Source organism: Ceratotherium simum, chromosome 33, assembly GCF_057802395.1.
Source record: "Ceratotherium simum simum isolate JZ-2026a chromosome 33, ASM5780239v1, whole genome shotgun sequence".
NCBI lineage: Eukaryota > Metazoa > Chordata > Mammalia > Perissodactyla > Rhinocerotidae > Ceratotherium > Ceratotherium simum.
The window spans coordinates 18,119,114-18,134,065 of record NC_141932.1 but is presented as its reverse complement, the minus strand read 5'-3'; the positions used below and the strand labels follow the sequence as shown (position 1 = coordinate 18,134,065).

The window sequence follows — 14,952 nt, the reverse complement described above, 5'->3', positions numbered from 1 at the left end:
CGGAGCGCGCGCACTTACTGCTAAGCCACGGGGCCAGCCCTCGAAATGGAGTTCTAATCCAAGATGAGAAGGCCTGCCCCAAAGATCTGTTTGCTTCCCATCTTGTGAGTTAGAAAATCTCCTCCTTCCAGGTGCTCTGGACCTTCACCTTGGCCCACTCCCTGGTCTCTCCAGGGACCAGAACTAGCCCCAGGCACCTCAGCCCAGAAACCCACCTGGTTCCCCAGAAAACAGACAGAAGACAGATTTGGAGCAAAAAAAAAAAAAGATTTTTATTTAAGAAGTTCGAGGGGCTGGTGAGGGAGGGGAAGAGGAGAGAGGCTCCAGTGATGAAACCTCTCCCCGCACCCCACCTAGTGCATTCTTAATGGATATGAGCACCAACAGAGACCTGGTCAGGAAGGGGGTGTCTGGACCCCACAGCGCAGGTTAGCTGGAACAGCAACGTCTGAAAGGAAGAAACCAAGGGTGAAACTAGGGCTCCCCAGGAGAGCCCCTCACTGGGGACCCAGAAATCTTAAGAGCCCTTCTTCTTTGGGAAACTAGAGTTCTGACCCTGAGCCCTCTCCTCCCTCAGACCCAGGGGTCCAGGCCCCCAGCACCTCCTCCCTCAGACCCAGGAGTCCAGGCCCCCAACTGCTCACCTATCTGCTCAGGCTTGGGCAAGTTCAGGTTGTCCATGACTTTGACAAACTCCTCACAGCTGAGGGTGAGCCGAGGGTTCAGAGTCCGCTCCTCCTCCACAGTGGACACTGTGAGCCCTAGCGGCCAAGGGAAGGGGAGCATATTAACTGGTCCAGCCCCTCAGGCTTCCCAGGACTACATTTCCCAAGAGGCCTAAGGAGGCCTCTCTGGACTGGGACTAACAGGCTCTTCCCAGTATGTTCCTGAGATCCCTTTCCCTCCTCGACAGGCACTATGGGAAATGTAGTTTCCCACAGTACCCTAAGCTCTATGAGGAAGTCCCAGGAAAACTCATGCCCTCTGGAATTCTAGGAGTCATAGTTTCTACACTCAGTACACCTAAGCACTTGATGTTTTTGGCCAGAGCAATTTCTGGGAATTGTAATCTCCACGCCCCATGAGGATTATAGCAGTTTGGTGCTCCTTCTCAAATAGTAAGTTCTGTTAAGTCCCACACCTCCTCCAGGAAGCCCTCACCATGGTAATCATGAGCAGGGTAGACCAGACAGTCTCCTGGAAGCGTGAAGATCTTTTCGTGAACCGAGTGGTACAAGGTCTTAGCACAGCCTGGGGAGGCAAAGCTCAGAAGTCAGTGGCTCAAGAGGACGAGAGAAGCCCCCTAACCCCTTCCCTTAGGAAAAGTGTGGGAAGATAAAATCACTGTAGCCAAACTCTCTCCCTCATTTCTTGCCAGTACCCTTTTGTCTAGGTAGAGAAGGAGAGGAAAGGGCATTCTGGGCAGGTGGAACAGCATATACAAAGAATTGGGAATGGTAAGAAATTCAGCATGGCTGTAAATAAGGCTGGGATGAGACCCTGAAGCACCAAGGAGCTGTGCCCCACTCTGGGGATGCCAGGAAAGGGTTCTGGGCAGGGAAGCTGGACTGGAAGGTAAGAAACTGAAGACATGAGGCCAAAGAGGAAAATGGAGCCATGGTTCTGACAAGAAGCTCTGAGTCCTAAGTTGGGGCAAGGGCAAACCTCTGGAATGTTCTTCCAATCTTCATTTCAGCCTAAATCCTGCCATTTCATGACTGTGTTGGGAATGGATAGAGGGGAGATTAGGCGCCTCAGAGAGAAAAAGACAGAGACCAAGATGGAGAAATGAGAGAGGGAAGAGGAAGCAAGAGGCAGTCTGGGGATCTGGTTACCCACAGCCTGCTCATTGTGGCTCCATCCTTCCTCTCTCACCCAGCCTCACTCTCCTCCCGCAAGGCAGCTAATCCTCCCAATCTAGTGTCAACCCCACGTTCACACACACACTCAAAGGACAGCTGAACTCTGAGATTCTGAAACTAAACTCCCTTCCCACAGTGAAATTCCTGAATCTAACTGCCTCCAGAGGCTAAACCCCTAATGCAACACCCACTAAAGCTAACAATGTCCTGGCAACTAAATGGCAGTGTCTAACTGCCCCCTGGCAGCTGAACTCCTGAATCTTCCACAGCCAACCCCCTTATGGACTTTTAAAATATGTCCACAAACTCTTTGACACTCTTCTCTTCAAAATGTGACGCTTAATTCCCCTCACCTCGACTTAGTGGTCTGGACTAAGTGACTTGCATCTAATAAATAGGATATTACAGAAATGACAGAGTTTAACTTCTGAGAGTAGGCTATTAAAAAAAAAAAAAAAAATTAGGAGGTCCCGTCCGGTGGCGTAGTGGTTAAGTTCAGCGCACTCCACTCCAGCAGCCTGGGTTCACAGGTTCGGATCCCAGGTACAGACCTCCACCACTCATCAAGCCATGCTGTGGCGGTGACCCACATTCAAAATACAGGAAAGGTGGGCCAGCCCTGTGGCGTAGCGGTTAAGTGCACGCGCTCCACTGCTGGAGGCCCGGGTTCAGATCCCGGGCGTGCACAGATGCACCACTTGTCAAGCCACGCTGTGGCAGCGTCCCATATAAAATAGTGGAGGAAGATGGGCACAGATGTTAGCCCAGGGCCAGTCTTCCTCAGCAAAAAGAGGAGGATTGGCATGGATGTTAGCTCAGGGCTGATCTTCCTCACAAAAAAAAAAAAAAAATACAGGAAAGAGGGGGCTGGCCTGGTTGCCTAGTGGTTAAGTTCGCATGCTCCACTCCAGCGGCCCGGCTTTGCAGGTTCAGATCCCAGGCGTGGACCTATGCACCGCTCATCAAGCCATGCTGTGGTGGCGTCCCATATAAAGTGGAGCAAGATGGGCACAGATGTTAGCCCAGGGCCAATCTTCCTCTGCAAAAAGAGGAGGATTGGCAACAGATGTTAGCTCAGGGCTAATCTTCCTCACCAAAAAAAAATTAAACAACAAAAAATTAGGGGGCCTGTGTGTCTCTCTGATCATTCCCTCTAGGAGAATCCAGTTGCCATGTCGTGAGCACGGGCAAGCAGCCCCATGGAGAGGTCCGAGTGGTGAGGAACTGAGGCTCCTGCCAACACCCAGGGCCAGCGTGCCTGCCATGTTAGGGGGCCACCGTGGAAGCAGACCCTGCAGCCCCAGTCAAGCCTTCAGATGACTGCAGCCCAGGCCGACAGCCTGACCACAATCTCATGAGAGACCCAGAGCAAGACCACCTGGCTAAGCTGCTCCTGGAGTCCTGACTCTCAGAAACGGTATGATATAATAGATGTTAACCAGTGTTTTAAGCCACTAAGTTCTGGGATAGTTTGTTTCACAGTAATAGATAGTTAACACACCCCTGAACCTAACTGTCCTGTAACCCCTCAATCTAACTGTCTCTCATCAGCTAACCGCTGAATTGAACTCTCCTTCCACTCCAGCAGCTAAACTCCTTGAATCTAAACCTGACCCCCTAAAAGTCGAACACTCATTCATTCATTCATTCATTCATTCTTGCAACTGATACCTAAAACCCTGGCACACATATAATTATACTAAGATCTGAGGCTGGGGAAAGGGGCCTGTGACCTTGCTGGAAGTCTGTCCGCCCACACCCTCGGATGAGCAGGGCGTCTCCAGTGAAGGCCATGCTGTGGTCATTCAGGACGAAGGTGACACAGCCCGGGGTGTGGCCAGGGCTGGCCCGGGTCTCCACGGCCTGGCGGAGAGGGAGAGTGCAGACAGTCACCACTAAGAGAATGGCCCTGCCCTCATGGTGAAATTGGCCTCAGAAGACCCCACCCAGGGTCACATCTAGATAACCTTTTTTTGATACAAAAAATTGAGTTAGATTCCCAGAATCAAACCTTCCACCAGAGTAAACTCCCAATGAATTAAAAACTTAAAGCAAGAAAATAAAATCATAAAACTGTGACAACAAAAATACAAATCATATATGATCTCTGGTTAGAGAAGAACATTCAAATGCAATCCCAAAAGTCATGAATCATTAAGGAAAAGATCAATGGTTTGACTTTAAGTAAATTTGAAGTTTTTGAAAGGCAACAACATCATAAATAAAATTTAAAAGGAGCCAACAAGCTGGCAAAATACATTTGTAACACATATATACCACATAGCAGTCAGCGTACTTAATATACAAATAGATCTTGCAAATCAATAAGAAAAAGATAAGCACACTAATATAAATATGGAATACTAAACAGTCACTCAACATTGTCATTAAAATTGATGATATATACAAATATTTAATGCCACGAAGAGATGTTTATTTTTTTATTTACTTTGTTCTGTGTGTGAGGAAGATTAGCCCTGAGCTAACATCTGTTGCCAATCCTCCTTTTATTTATTATTTTTTTTATTTTTTTTTGCTGAGGAAGATTGGCCCAGGCCTAACATCCAGGCCCATCTTCCTCTACTTTTTATATGTGGAATGCCTGACATAGCAAGGCTTGATGAGCATTGCATAGGTCCTCGCCCAGGATCCGAACCTGCAAACCCCAGGCCGCTGAAGCAGAGCACACGAACTTAACCACCACACCACTGGGCCGGCCCCATGAAAAAATGTTTAATATCCAGTAAGTGCAAAAAGCAGGTTATAAAGCCACTTGTAAGTATGAAAAAGTGTCATATTTTTTTAAAAATTTTATTCATTAACTCTAGATATATATTTATTTCTTTGGGCTTTTCCTATATTATCCTTTTTTTTTAACAGTGAACATGTAGTTTTATAATTAAAAATAAAACACAAAATTCAGGATACACAAAAGATCTAAACATAAAAAACATATAGGAGATATATATAAATCCTGAGGTAGGAAAGGTTTTTCTAAGCATGATAGGAAACTCAGAGGCCACGAGGAAAAATAGTGACAGATGTGACTGACAGTTTAACTTCATTATAGAAAAAAATGAAATCAGAGTTAAAAGACAAAAAAATTCAGAGCGAATATTAGCAGTATGTATAAGAAAGTATTATAGAGCCAGCCCTGGTGGTCTAGTGGTTAAGATTTGGCACTTTCACGGCCGCGGACCGGGTTCATTTCCTGGTGGTGGAACCACACCACCCGTCTGTCAGTTGTCATACTGTGGTGGTGGCTCACACAGAGAACTAAAACTAACAACTAGAATACACAACCATGTACTGAACCTTCAAAAAAAAAAAAGTATTATAAAGTATGAATAGCCATTATATATAAACAGCTCCTAAGAATCCCTAAAAGAAAAAAAGGCGAAAGAAAAAATTAGGCAATTCATAGAAGAGCAAACAAATAATCACAAAACACGTGAAAAGATGTTTGATCTCCCTTAAAAGCAAGGAAGGGAGAGATTTAAATTCAAAAACCCCTATTTTCCACCTACCAGATTGTCAGAGCGGCTTAGGGTATTTGAGGCAAGCCCTTACATTTTCTGGGATGTGGATGCAGCTCGGCATCGCCACTTTAGAGGGCAACTTAGCAGTGTCCATCCACATCTCAAATGTGTGCAGTTTGACCCCTCAAAGCCACTTCTAAGACCCTGCTGTTACGAACCCCTGACACACGTGCACAAAGCTGCCCGCCCAGAGAGTTCTCATTATAGAAATCCCCACACTCAGTTCAGGGAAGCAACTGTCAGAAAAAATTATTGCCCTAATGATCTAACAACCACTTACAACATTAGTTCCCACTCACACATGACTCCTCCCTTTGTCATAGAGGCCCTTCCCACTAATTAGCATCCTTGCCCAGGTCAGTCATCTGCCGATTACTGAAGGACACTATATGCAGACACTGTCTCCACACCCAATATCCATTCTGCCCTTCCCCGCTCACAGATCTCCAATTTGGTTTGGGGCATCAGAGTGCTCAGCCAAGCACTTTCCCAGCCTCCCTGGCAGCTTGGGTGGTCTCTGACACAGTTCTCTGGCCAATGAGATTTCAGTAAGTCTGAAGATTTCTGGGAAAGCTTTTCCCTTCCTGATAAAAGGGACTGTCATCTCCCCTTTCCACTTCATCTGGCTCTGAATATAAAGTGGGATGGCTGCAGCTGCAGCAGCCACTTTGCAACCATGAAGGAAAAGTCAAGAGAATCCCACGAATGATAGCGCTGCCAAATCAAAGAGAGTAACTGCCATCTTCCAAATTTCCTGTTCCAGAAAATTAAACTCCTACTTATTTAAGCTACTGTATAGGGTTTTCAGTTACTTTCGGCCACTTTCATAATTCATATATAATAGCATATCTGTGCAGTGTAAAACGAGTGCAAAGCAAAATCACAAATCTTGCAAAATCATGTTGGGAAAAAAATCACACCCCTCAAAAATTAGCATTATCTTTTGGAGGTAGAGGGGTGATCTTTTTATTTTGTATCTTTCCATACGCTCTCAATTTTTTTTTTTCCAACAAAAAGCATGGATGTCTTTTGAAGTGAAAATATGGATGGATATTCAGGAGCAATGTTCAAAATATTTAACGGCAGTTATAACATGGGTACTGGCCAACCAGAAGGAAATCAGCTGTAAACAACCAGTACAGTTAGACAGCACCTATATGGTACATATACAGGATACAGTTAAGTATATATATGGTATATATAAGTGTGTATGTGTATAAATTGAACAAAATTGTAAGATCAATTGAACAAAATCCTGCTTGCCACATGAATCAAGATTCCCTAGGGCCTTGGTGACTTAGCCTGAGTCGCAAGTGGCTTTACTGATGATCAGCATCCCTGTTGATCTGACCTTTCCCTTCTCTGAAATATCTAGAATCCATCTCCTCTATCTACCCCCACAATCCTGCCCATCTCAGGCCTCATCCTTTCCTGCTTGGACCAACCACCAGCCTCCTCCCGGGCCCACCAGCCTCCAATCCATCCCCCACATGACCCTGAGGGGGTTTCCTATTGGCCAGATCCAAACCTGCCCCTCTCTGCTCAAAACCCTTCCTGGGCTCCCACTGCCCCCAGGGCAGAGTTCTGGCTCCTCAGCCTGACTTTTGAAACACCCCAGCTCTGGTGCCTGCCCTCCGCTCGTGTCTTATAACATCCTCCTTTCCTCAACATGCCCAGCTATTCTGAGCCTTGGGGTCGTTTCCAGAAAGCACTGGGCTTTTCCACATCTCTTTGCCCATGCAGTTCTCTCTGCCAAGGTACGCCCTTCCCTCTTGTCCCATCAGTCAAGTCTACCCATTCTTCAAGAGCCCGGACACTGACTGACCCAATTCTACAGATGAGGAAACTGAGGCACAGAACGAGAACGAGAACGAACAAACCATAACTACACATGACAATATGGATGAATCTCACAGCCACAACGATGAACAAAAAAAGTGGGCTACACACAAGAGTGGAGTGGAATGGAACAGAACAGAGAGGAATGGAATGCAGTGGGAAATCTCAGAGTGCCTGGTACACAGTAAGGGTAAGTGGTATTTCATGAAGCCTAGGTTTCAGTTCTGAATCCGGACATAAAACGATGTCTTCTCAAAGGCACATAGACTAGTGGTTAAGAGCAGTTTCTGGGGGGGCCTGCCCGGTGGCGCAAGCCGTTAAGTGCGCGCGCTCTGCTTCGGTGGCCCAAGGTTTGCCAGTTCGGATCCCAGGCGCGCACTGACTCACCGCTTGTCAAGCTGTGCTGTGGTGGCGTCCCATATAAAGTGGAGGAAGATGGGCACGCATGTTAGCCCAGGGCCAGTCTTCCTCAGCAAAAAGAGGAGGACTGGCAGATGTTAGCTCAGGGCTAATCTTCCTTACCAAAAAAAAAAAAAAGAGCAGTCTGTAGCCAGATGACATGGGTTCCAAATTTGGCTCTGCTATTACTCACTGTGTGACCTTGGACAAGTTACTTCACCTCTCTGGGCTTCTCTGCTGATTTGTAAAATGAGGATAACAATTGTCCCCACCTCACAAGACTATGATACAGATTAAATTATTTTATGTATTAAGAGTACTTAAAAAAATGCCCAGCACACAATAATTGCTATGTAATAAAAATAATAATAATGTTTTAAAATTCGAAAAACACTGATCTAATGGAACCACAAGGCCTCCTGGGTTCAAATCCTGGCTCAGCCACTTTCTCAGTATAATTTTTGGGCAAGTCACTTTCCCTCTCTGCACTTCTTTCTCTGCGAAGTAGGAAAAATAATTCTGATCTCACTATGTGGTTGAGATGGTTTAATGAGATTTACTTGTCAGAGAAGACATAGTGGAGGCCCAAGGGCCAGATCAGCCAGAGAAGGGTTTTGTTTGGACTGCTCAGTAGCTATCACAAGTCTGAACTTGTTGTCTACCCTTAAAAAGTGGAAAACATCTCCAGCCGGCCCGGTGGCACAAGCAGTTAAGGACTCGCCCTCTGCTGCGGCGGCCCGGGGTTTGCCGGTTCGGGTCCTGGGCGCGCACCGTCGCACCGCTTGTCAAGCCATGCTGTGGCGGCGTCCCATATAAAGTGGAGGAAGATGGGCACGGATGTTAGCCCAGGGCCAGTCTTCCTCAGCAAAAAGAGGAGGATTGGCAGATGTCAGCTCAGGGCCAATCTTCCTCACACACACACACAAAAAAGTGGAAGACTTCTCAAACTATGTATATTTGCAGCTTCTATTTAAAAAAAAAAAAAAGAAGAAGAAGAAAGAGGCGGAGAAGGCTTGGCAGTAGACAGATTACATTCCTAAACATGAATAATCAACTTGAATTGTGCAGTGGGTGTCTCCACAAATGGGGCATGTACCCTAACATTTGCCACAGGCTCCACCACTCCCTGCTACCTGGCAGGGATATCTGATTCTGAAAATCCTGCAAGATAAATGCTGAGAAAATGCACTTACAGAGCTTAGCACAATGCCTGGTGAGATGCAAACACTCGATGTTTGTTAACTATTGTTAAATTATTATTATTATTAACCAATACAAAAATATCTACAGTCTACATCAGTTGATAGCAAAGAGAAGTTTTGGAAGAATAAGTTAAATGACACCACAAGGAAACAATCAGACACATCCAGGATGTGGACATTCTACAAGACACCAGGCTGGACGCTTCAAAAGTCAATGTCAGGGGGCAGTAAGGGTATGAAACTGCTCTGGATTTAAAGACTCAATAGACCTAAGAGCCAATGCCATCTATGAACCTCCACTGTGTCCTGGTTCCTAAAAACAGCCGTGAAAATGATTCCTGGGCAACTGGAGAAATCTGAACACGGGCTGGATTTAAGAATTATTTAAGGGCCGGCCCCGTGGCTTAGCGGTTAAGTGCGCGCGCTCCGCTACTGGCGGCCCGGGTTCGGATCCCGGGCGCGTACCGACGCACCGCTTCTCCGGCCATGCTGAGGCCGCGTCCCACATACAGCAACTAGAAGGATGTGCAACTATGACATACAACTATCTGCTGGGGCTTTGGGGGGAAAAAAAAAAAAAAGGAGGAGGATTGGCAACAGATGTTAGCTCAGAGCCGGTCTTTCTCAGCAAAAAGAGGAGGATTAGCACGGATGTTAGCTCAGGGCAGATCTTCCTCACAAAAAAAAAAAAAAAAAAAGAATTATTTAAGTATCATTGTATATTTTGTTAGGTGTGACAAAGATATTGTAAAAGAATGGTTCTCAAAGTGTAGCTGAGGGAACCCTGGGAGTCTGCAAAATCAAAACTATTTTCATAATAGTATGAATAGGCCTTTGCTCTTTTCCACTCTCATTCTCCCATGAGAGGTCAGTGGAGTCTTCCAGAAGCTCCATGACTTGTGATGACGTCATCGCTCTGCCAGCTGATGGACTGTGTACTTGTGTACTCTTGTTTTTTACAAAAACTGTTTTAATTTCCAATACAGTAAATATTTTTTTGCAAATCTGAATAGTTTTATTTTTTGTTGAGATATAATTGACGTATAACAATTATATAACTTATATATCAATATAAGTAAATATTTATAGATAGAACCCACATAAACAAAAGTGTTTTAAGGCCCCCCCATAATTTTTAAGAGAGTTAAAGAGTCCTGAGACCAAATAGTTTGAGTTTGAGAACTGCTGACATAAAACATCGCTATTCTCAGAAGTCTTTAGGGGTGAAATGCCCGCAATTTAGCTTTTGAATGGTGAGGGAAAAAAAAAAGTGCGACAGAAACATGACAAATGTGGTAAAACCGTCAGCAGCTGGTGAACATTAAATGAAGGGTATGAGGATGTTAATGGTACTATTATTTCGATTTTGCTATAGATTTGAAAATAAAAAGTTGTGGATGGGGGGCCCCCAACATCTTGGCCTAACCCAGCCTCCACTGTTCCTGAAACTTGCTGAGGGATCCTCTCAGCTGCAGAATATTCTGCAGGGATTCTGTGGGGCCTGCCTAACCCCACCTTCTTTCAACATATTCTTTCTTCCCTCACACGATGCATCAAATACATGACACAGCTCCACAGCTGTTCTTTCCCGTTTCCTGCAGCAGCGAAACGAGTCTCACGACACTATTCCCATCAGCCAAGGCCACGCAAAGGCGATCAGCGCAAGCGCGCAGCTCACTCGCCTTGCAGTTCCCACGGCCCACACTGCCCCCTGCTGGCAAGTCAGCTCTCGGCTTCTTTTCCCTTTGGTCCCCAAGTTCATTCTTTCGCTTCATGAATCAAAAGTCTTGACTCTCGGCATAACCGTCCACTGTTTCTATACCCTCTAAACCCAAAAACCCAAAATGTCATTTTCCATTGTAGCTAAACTCGATCAGCTAAACTTGCTTCCTTTCTTTTGTGAAATGAAACAAAATTAAAATTATTTGTTCTGTTTAGGGGACAGTGTACTGATATCTATGAGCTGAAGATGCATCAAAAAATAAGATGGAATGATGGATGCATAGAGGAGTATACTGTAAATTTTTTCTCAGCTCTTCTGTATGCTTGAAAATTGTCATAAAACGTTGGGGGGAAAAAGACATTCCACAATTCAAATATTTAATTCCAAATAGGAGTAAGCACTGAAATCCTTGTGAGCCACATGAGAATCACCTGTGAGCTTTTAAAATATACCGATAGGGCCAGCCAAGCGGCACAGTAGTTAAGTTCATGCGCTCTGCTTGAGCGGCCTGGAGTTCACCGGTTCAGATCCCAGGCATGGACTCATCAAGCCATGCTGTGGTGGTATCCCACATACAAAGTAGAGGAGGATTGGCACAGATGTTAGCTCAGGGACAATCTTCCTCAAGCAAAATAAGAGGAAGATTGGCAACAGATGTTGGCTCAGGGCCAATCTTCCTCACCAAAAAAAAAAATACACACATATATATATATATATATATATATATATATATATATAGAGTCCCTGAACAATTAAATCAGAATAGGGGGGCAGTATCTTAAGCCGCACCTCTCTCAATCAACATATTTAACAGCCAAGACTTTCTTTTTTTTGTTTTTGGTTTTCATTTGAGTCCTCAATGAACCTTTGGAGATGGGCACATTTTTTTTCTCTCCCTTATTTTCCTCCTCTCACTTTTATTTTTTTATTTTATTTTATTTTTTGTGAGGAAGACCAGCCCTGAGCTAACATCCAATGCCAATCCTCCTCTTTGTGCTGAGGAAGACTAGCCCTGAGCTAACATCCGTGCCCATCTTCCTCTACTTTATATGGGACGCCACCACAGCATAGCTTGCCAAGCAGTGCGTCAGTGCGCGCGTGGGAAACAAACCAGTGAACCCGGGCCGCCGCAGCGGAGAGCACGCACTTAACCACTATGCCACTGCTGGCCCCGCTCCTCCTGCTTTCAAAAACTGAATTGTAGCATGCATATTTTATGGTACAAAGTGCCCATCTCCAAAGGTTTATCTAGAACTCAGATGAAAACCAAACAAAACACTGACTAATCATAGATACAGATAATAACAAGTGTTGCAAGAATGTGGAGGACCTGGAACTCTCATATGCTGCTGGTAGGAACGTAAAATGGTGCAGCCACCTTGGATAACAGTTTGGCAGTTCCTCAAACTGTTGCACAGAGAGTTGTATGACCCAGCAGTTCCAACCTAGATATATACCCAAGAGAAATGAAAACACACGTACACACAGAAACCTGTACATGAATATACCTAGCAGCATTATTCATAATAGCCAAAAAGTGGAAACAACTCAAATGTCTGTGAACTGATGAATGAATAAATAAAATGTGGTATATCCATACAATGGAATATCATTCAGCAATAAAAAGAAATGAAACACAGGTCCATGCTCCAACATGGATGAACCTTAAAAACATTATGCCAGGGACAGAAGCCAGTCACAAAAGACCACATATTCTATGATTCCATTTCTATGAAATGTCCAGAATAGGCAAATCTACAGAGACAGAAATTAGATTAGTGGTTGCCTAAGGGTGTAGGGGTGAAGGGGGGCTGGGGTGACAACTAAGAGGTAGGGGGGTTTCTTTTTGGAGTGATGAAAATATTCTCAAATTAACTGTGGTGATGGATGCACAACTCTGTGAACACACTAAGTCACTGAATTATACACTTTAAATGGGTGAACTGGATGGTTTGTGAATTGTATCAATAGAGCTGTTGAAAAAAACACTGAAGCTAAATCTGCCACAGCTAAACCCTTCAACGTTCATTCATTGAAAACATCACTCATTCCGTTTAACAAAGGGCTTATCTTGACACAAAACTCCAACCATCTCTAACTCTTGGAAGGCTTCTCAACCCAAGAAATGCTTGTCAGCACCTGACTGTTATGTACAGTGTACACTGTACGTGAACATACAATGCATTTTTTTTACCTGCTTCCAGAAAAAGGCTTGAAATAAAGAGGCTGTAACCACTGTAGCTATACCCTCGGATCCCACACACAGCCCTCATTTCCGCCAAATGCTCTGACTCAGATAAACTGTCCCCATTGAGCAAAACCCTCTAACCTGGAGGCCCAGTCCTCACCCCGTCACCTGATATTCTGTCCCCAAAGTCAGCCAAACTCTTTACGTCTTGAACACCTCTAATCAGAAAAAAGCCCTGCCAGTTGTTTCCTCTCCCTCTGACGGCAGCTTCCTCCCCACCACTCCGTATTGCCCAGGGCTGAAATTCTGGCCGGAAACCTGCTGATCACGCCTGTGGCAAAGAAAGGACAGAAAATAGGAACCTTCAGACCCTTCTGCATTAGGCAACAGCTGGGCTGGAACTAGGGTGAGTGAGGTAAGCAGGCGCCTAGGGCAACATTTAAGGAAGCTCTCCCTCGAAGATGCCTACCCTACTCTTGCAAGACCCTGAGAGCGAGCGCCTCCTTAAATGTTGCACGCTGGGCGCTGGCTTGCCTCACCCTAGTCTGGACCAGGGGCAACAGGATGCTCTGTTCTCCAACAGAGGAGAAAGACAGGGCTGGGTCCCTCCCTCAACCCTGCATTCAGAATTCCAGCCCCCAATCAACTTTTATGGAGATGCCAGGCCACAGGCCCTGCCCCAAAGCAGTGGGAAACTCCATAAATGCTGTTGACTTAAGGGGCTTGGCCAGAGACACACCTACCCTGAGCCTCTTGCCCCAGTGCCCCACCTGGGTTTATGGCGCCCTCCTCCCAGAAACAGACACTCAGGGATCAGGAACGCAGGTCTGAGGCCCCTGTTACCCCAGGACTCATGAGCCCAGGCCCCCAGCCCCCTCTTTCCTTAAGTCCAAGAAGTCCAGGCCACCACCCTCGCGGGGACCCAGCATCCAACTCACGAAGCGCCCGAAGCGGATGGAGTCTCCATCCTCAATGTGCAAGTCAGCCTGGGCCCCACTAAGGCGGGAGATGACAGACTGGCAGCCGGGGAGTAGGGATCGCAGCAACCCCGAGCCCGTAATGTGGTCCGCGTGGCAGTGAGTATTCACTGGGGGAGAGAGGAGGGCCAGGTCTAGGAGGGCACAGAGAGGACGCAGGATTGCCAGCCCCCAGCCCCCGCCTCCCTCAGACCCAGGAGTTGGGCCCCCAGACTGACCAGCATACAGCAGCCGCAGCCCCAGTTCCTTGACCAACTGGGCATCCCGAGGCGCTGTCTCCAGAACAGGGTCGATGAGAATGGCCTCTCGGGACTCTCTGTCACCGAGGAGGTACGTGTAGGTGCAGCTCTTGGGCTCAAACATCTGGGAAGAGGGTGGGGGACAGGTGAGAGCGCAGAACCAGACCACTCACTGGGGACCCGAGTCCAGGCCTCCACTCGGTTCTCTTCCTAAGACCCAGAAGCAGAAACTTCCAGCCCCTGCTTCCCCCAGAGTCAGGAGTCTGGGGCCCCAGCATCTTACTCCTTCTGAATCAGTGAACCCCAACTTTCAAACACCCCCAATCAGGGCCCCCATCCTCTTCTGTAAAGGCCTCAGAAGTCCGGCCCCAAGCCCGGGGGCTCCCAGATCTCTCCTTTTAAAGGTCCCAAGAGTCCATCCCCAAGCCCCTTTCTGCAAACATCCGGGCTCGACGCCCCGGGAACGCTCCCGATTTAAGGACCCAGGAGTTCCGCCCCCGCCGCCGCCCAGGACCCAGTAACCCCGCTCCCCGCTCCAGCCACCGCGCACCTGCCGCAGGAGGAGGGGGGCTCCAGACCCGCTGTGCCGGCTGAGCCGGCGCCCGGCGACCCTCAGCACCGTCCCGGCCATCGCGCCCGCAGCCGCGTCTGCGCTGAGCGGAAACCCTGACCCGGGAGGGGCGGGGCGGGGCGGGGGCGGGGCCCGCCTTAAAGGGGCCGCAAGCGCCAGGAGCCACGGGCGGGGCCGGCGGAGCCCGGCTGGGGGCGGTGGGGAGACTTCAGTGACAGAGACGACAGTGAGATCTGGAGAAACAGGGCACCGGGAGACATTCACTGGGAGGACGAGGAAGAGACGCTGGGAAAAGCACAGACAGGGAGAGAAGTAGAAACCCAACAAGGGGTCCTGATACACTCCTAGCCCCGTGCCCTCTTATAGGAAAAGCAAGTGGTTGGATCCTCATTGTTAGAAAGAAAAAAATGTTT

General features: G+C 47.1%; 1 protein-coding gene across 3 annotated transcripts; it reads right to left on the bottom strand.

The window, feature by feature from the left end:
• Positions 1 to 246: 246 nt before the first annotated feature.
• On the bottom strand, positions 247 to 14,622 carry ETHE1 (ETHE1 persulfide dioxygenase). Of its 3 annotated transcripts, none has more exons than XM_087421651.1 (7): positions 14,519 to 14,622; positions 13,948 to 14,092; positions 13,691 to 13,863; positions 3,596 to 3,725; positions 1,162 to 1,251; positions 645 to 761; positions 247 to 448 (listed from the first exon to the last, which is right to left on the bottom strand). In XM_087421651.1, exons 1-7 carry the CDS (start codon positions 14,597 to 14,599, stop codon positions 396 to 398), a joined length of 789 nt encoding a protein of 262 aa, XP_087277777.1. In that variant the 5' UTR covers positions 14,600 to 14,622; the 3' UTR covers positions 247 to 395. The 3 variants fall into 3 exon arrangements, with proteins under 3 accessions (XP_087277777.1, XP_004440169.1, XP_087277778.1); XM_004440112.3 differs by having other exon boundaries at positions 13,691 to 13,839; XM_087421652.1 differs by lacking the exon at positions 645 to 761.
• Between the last annotated feature and the right edge of the window lie 330 nt (positions 14,623 to 14,952).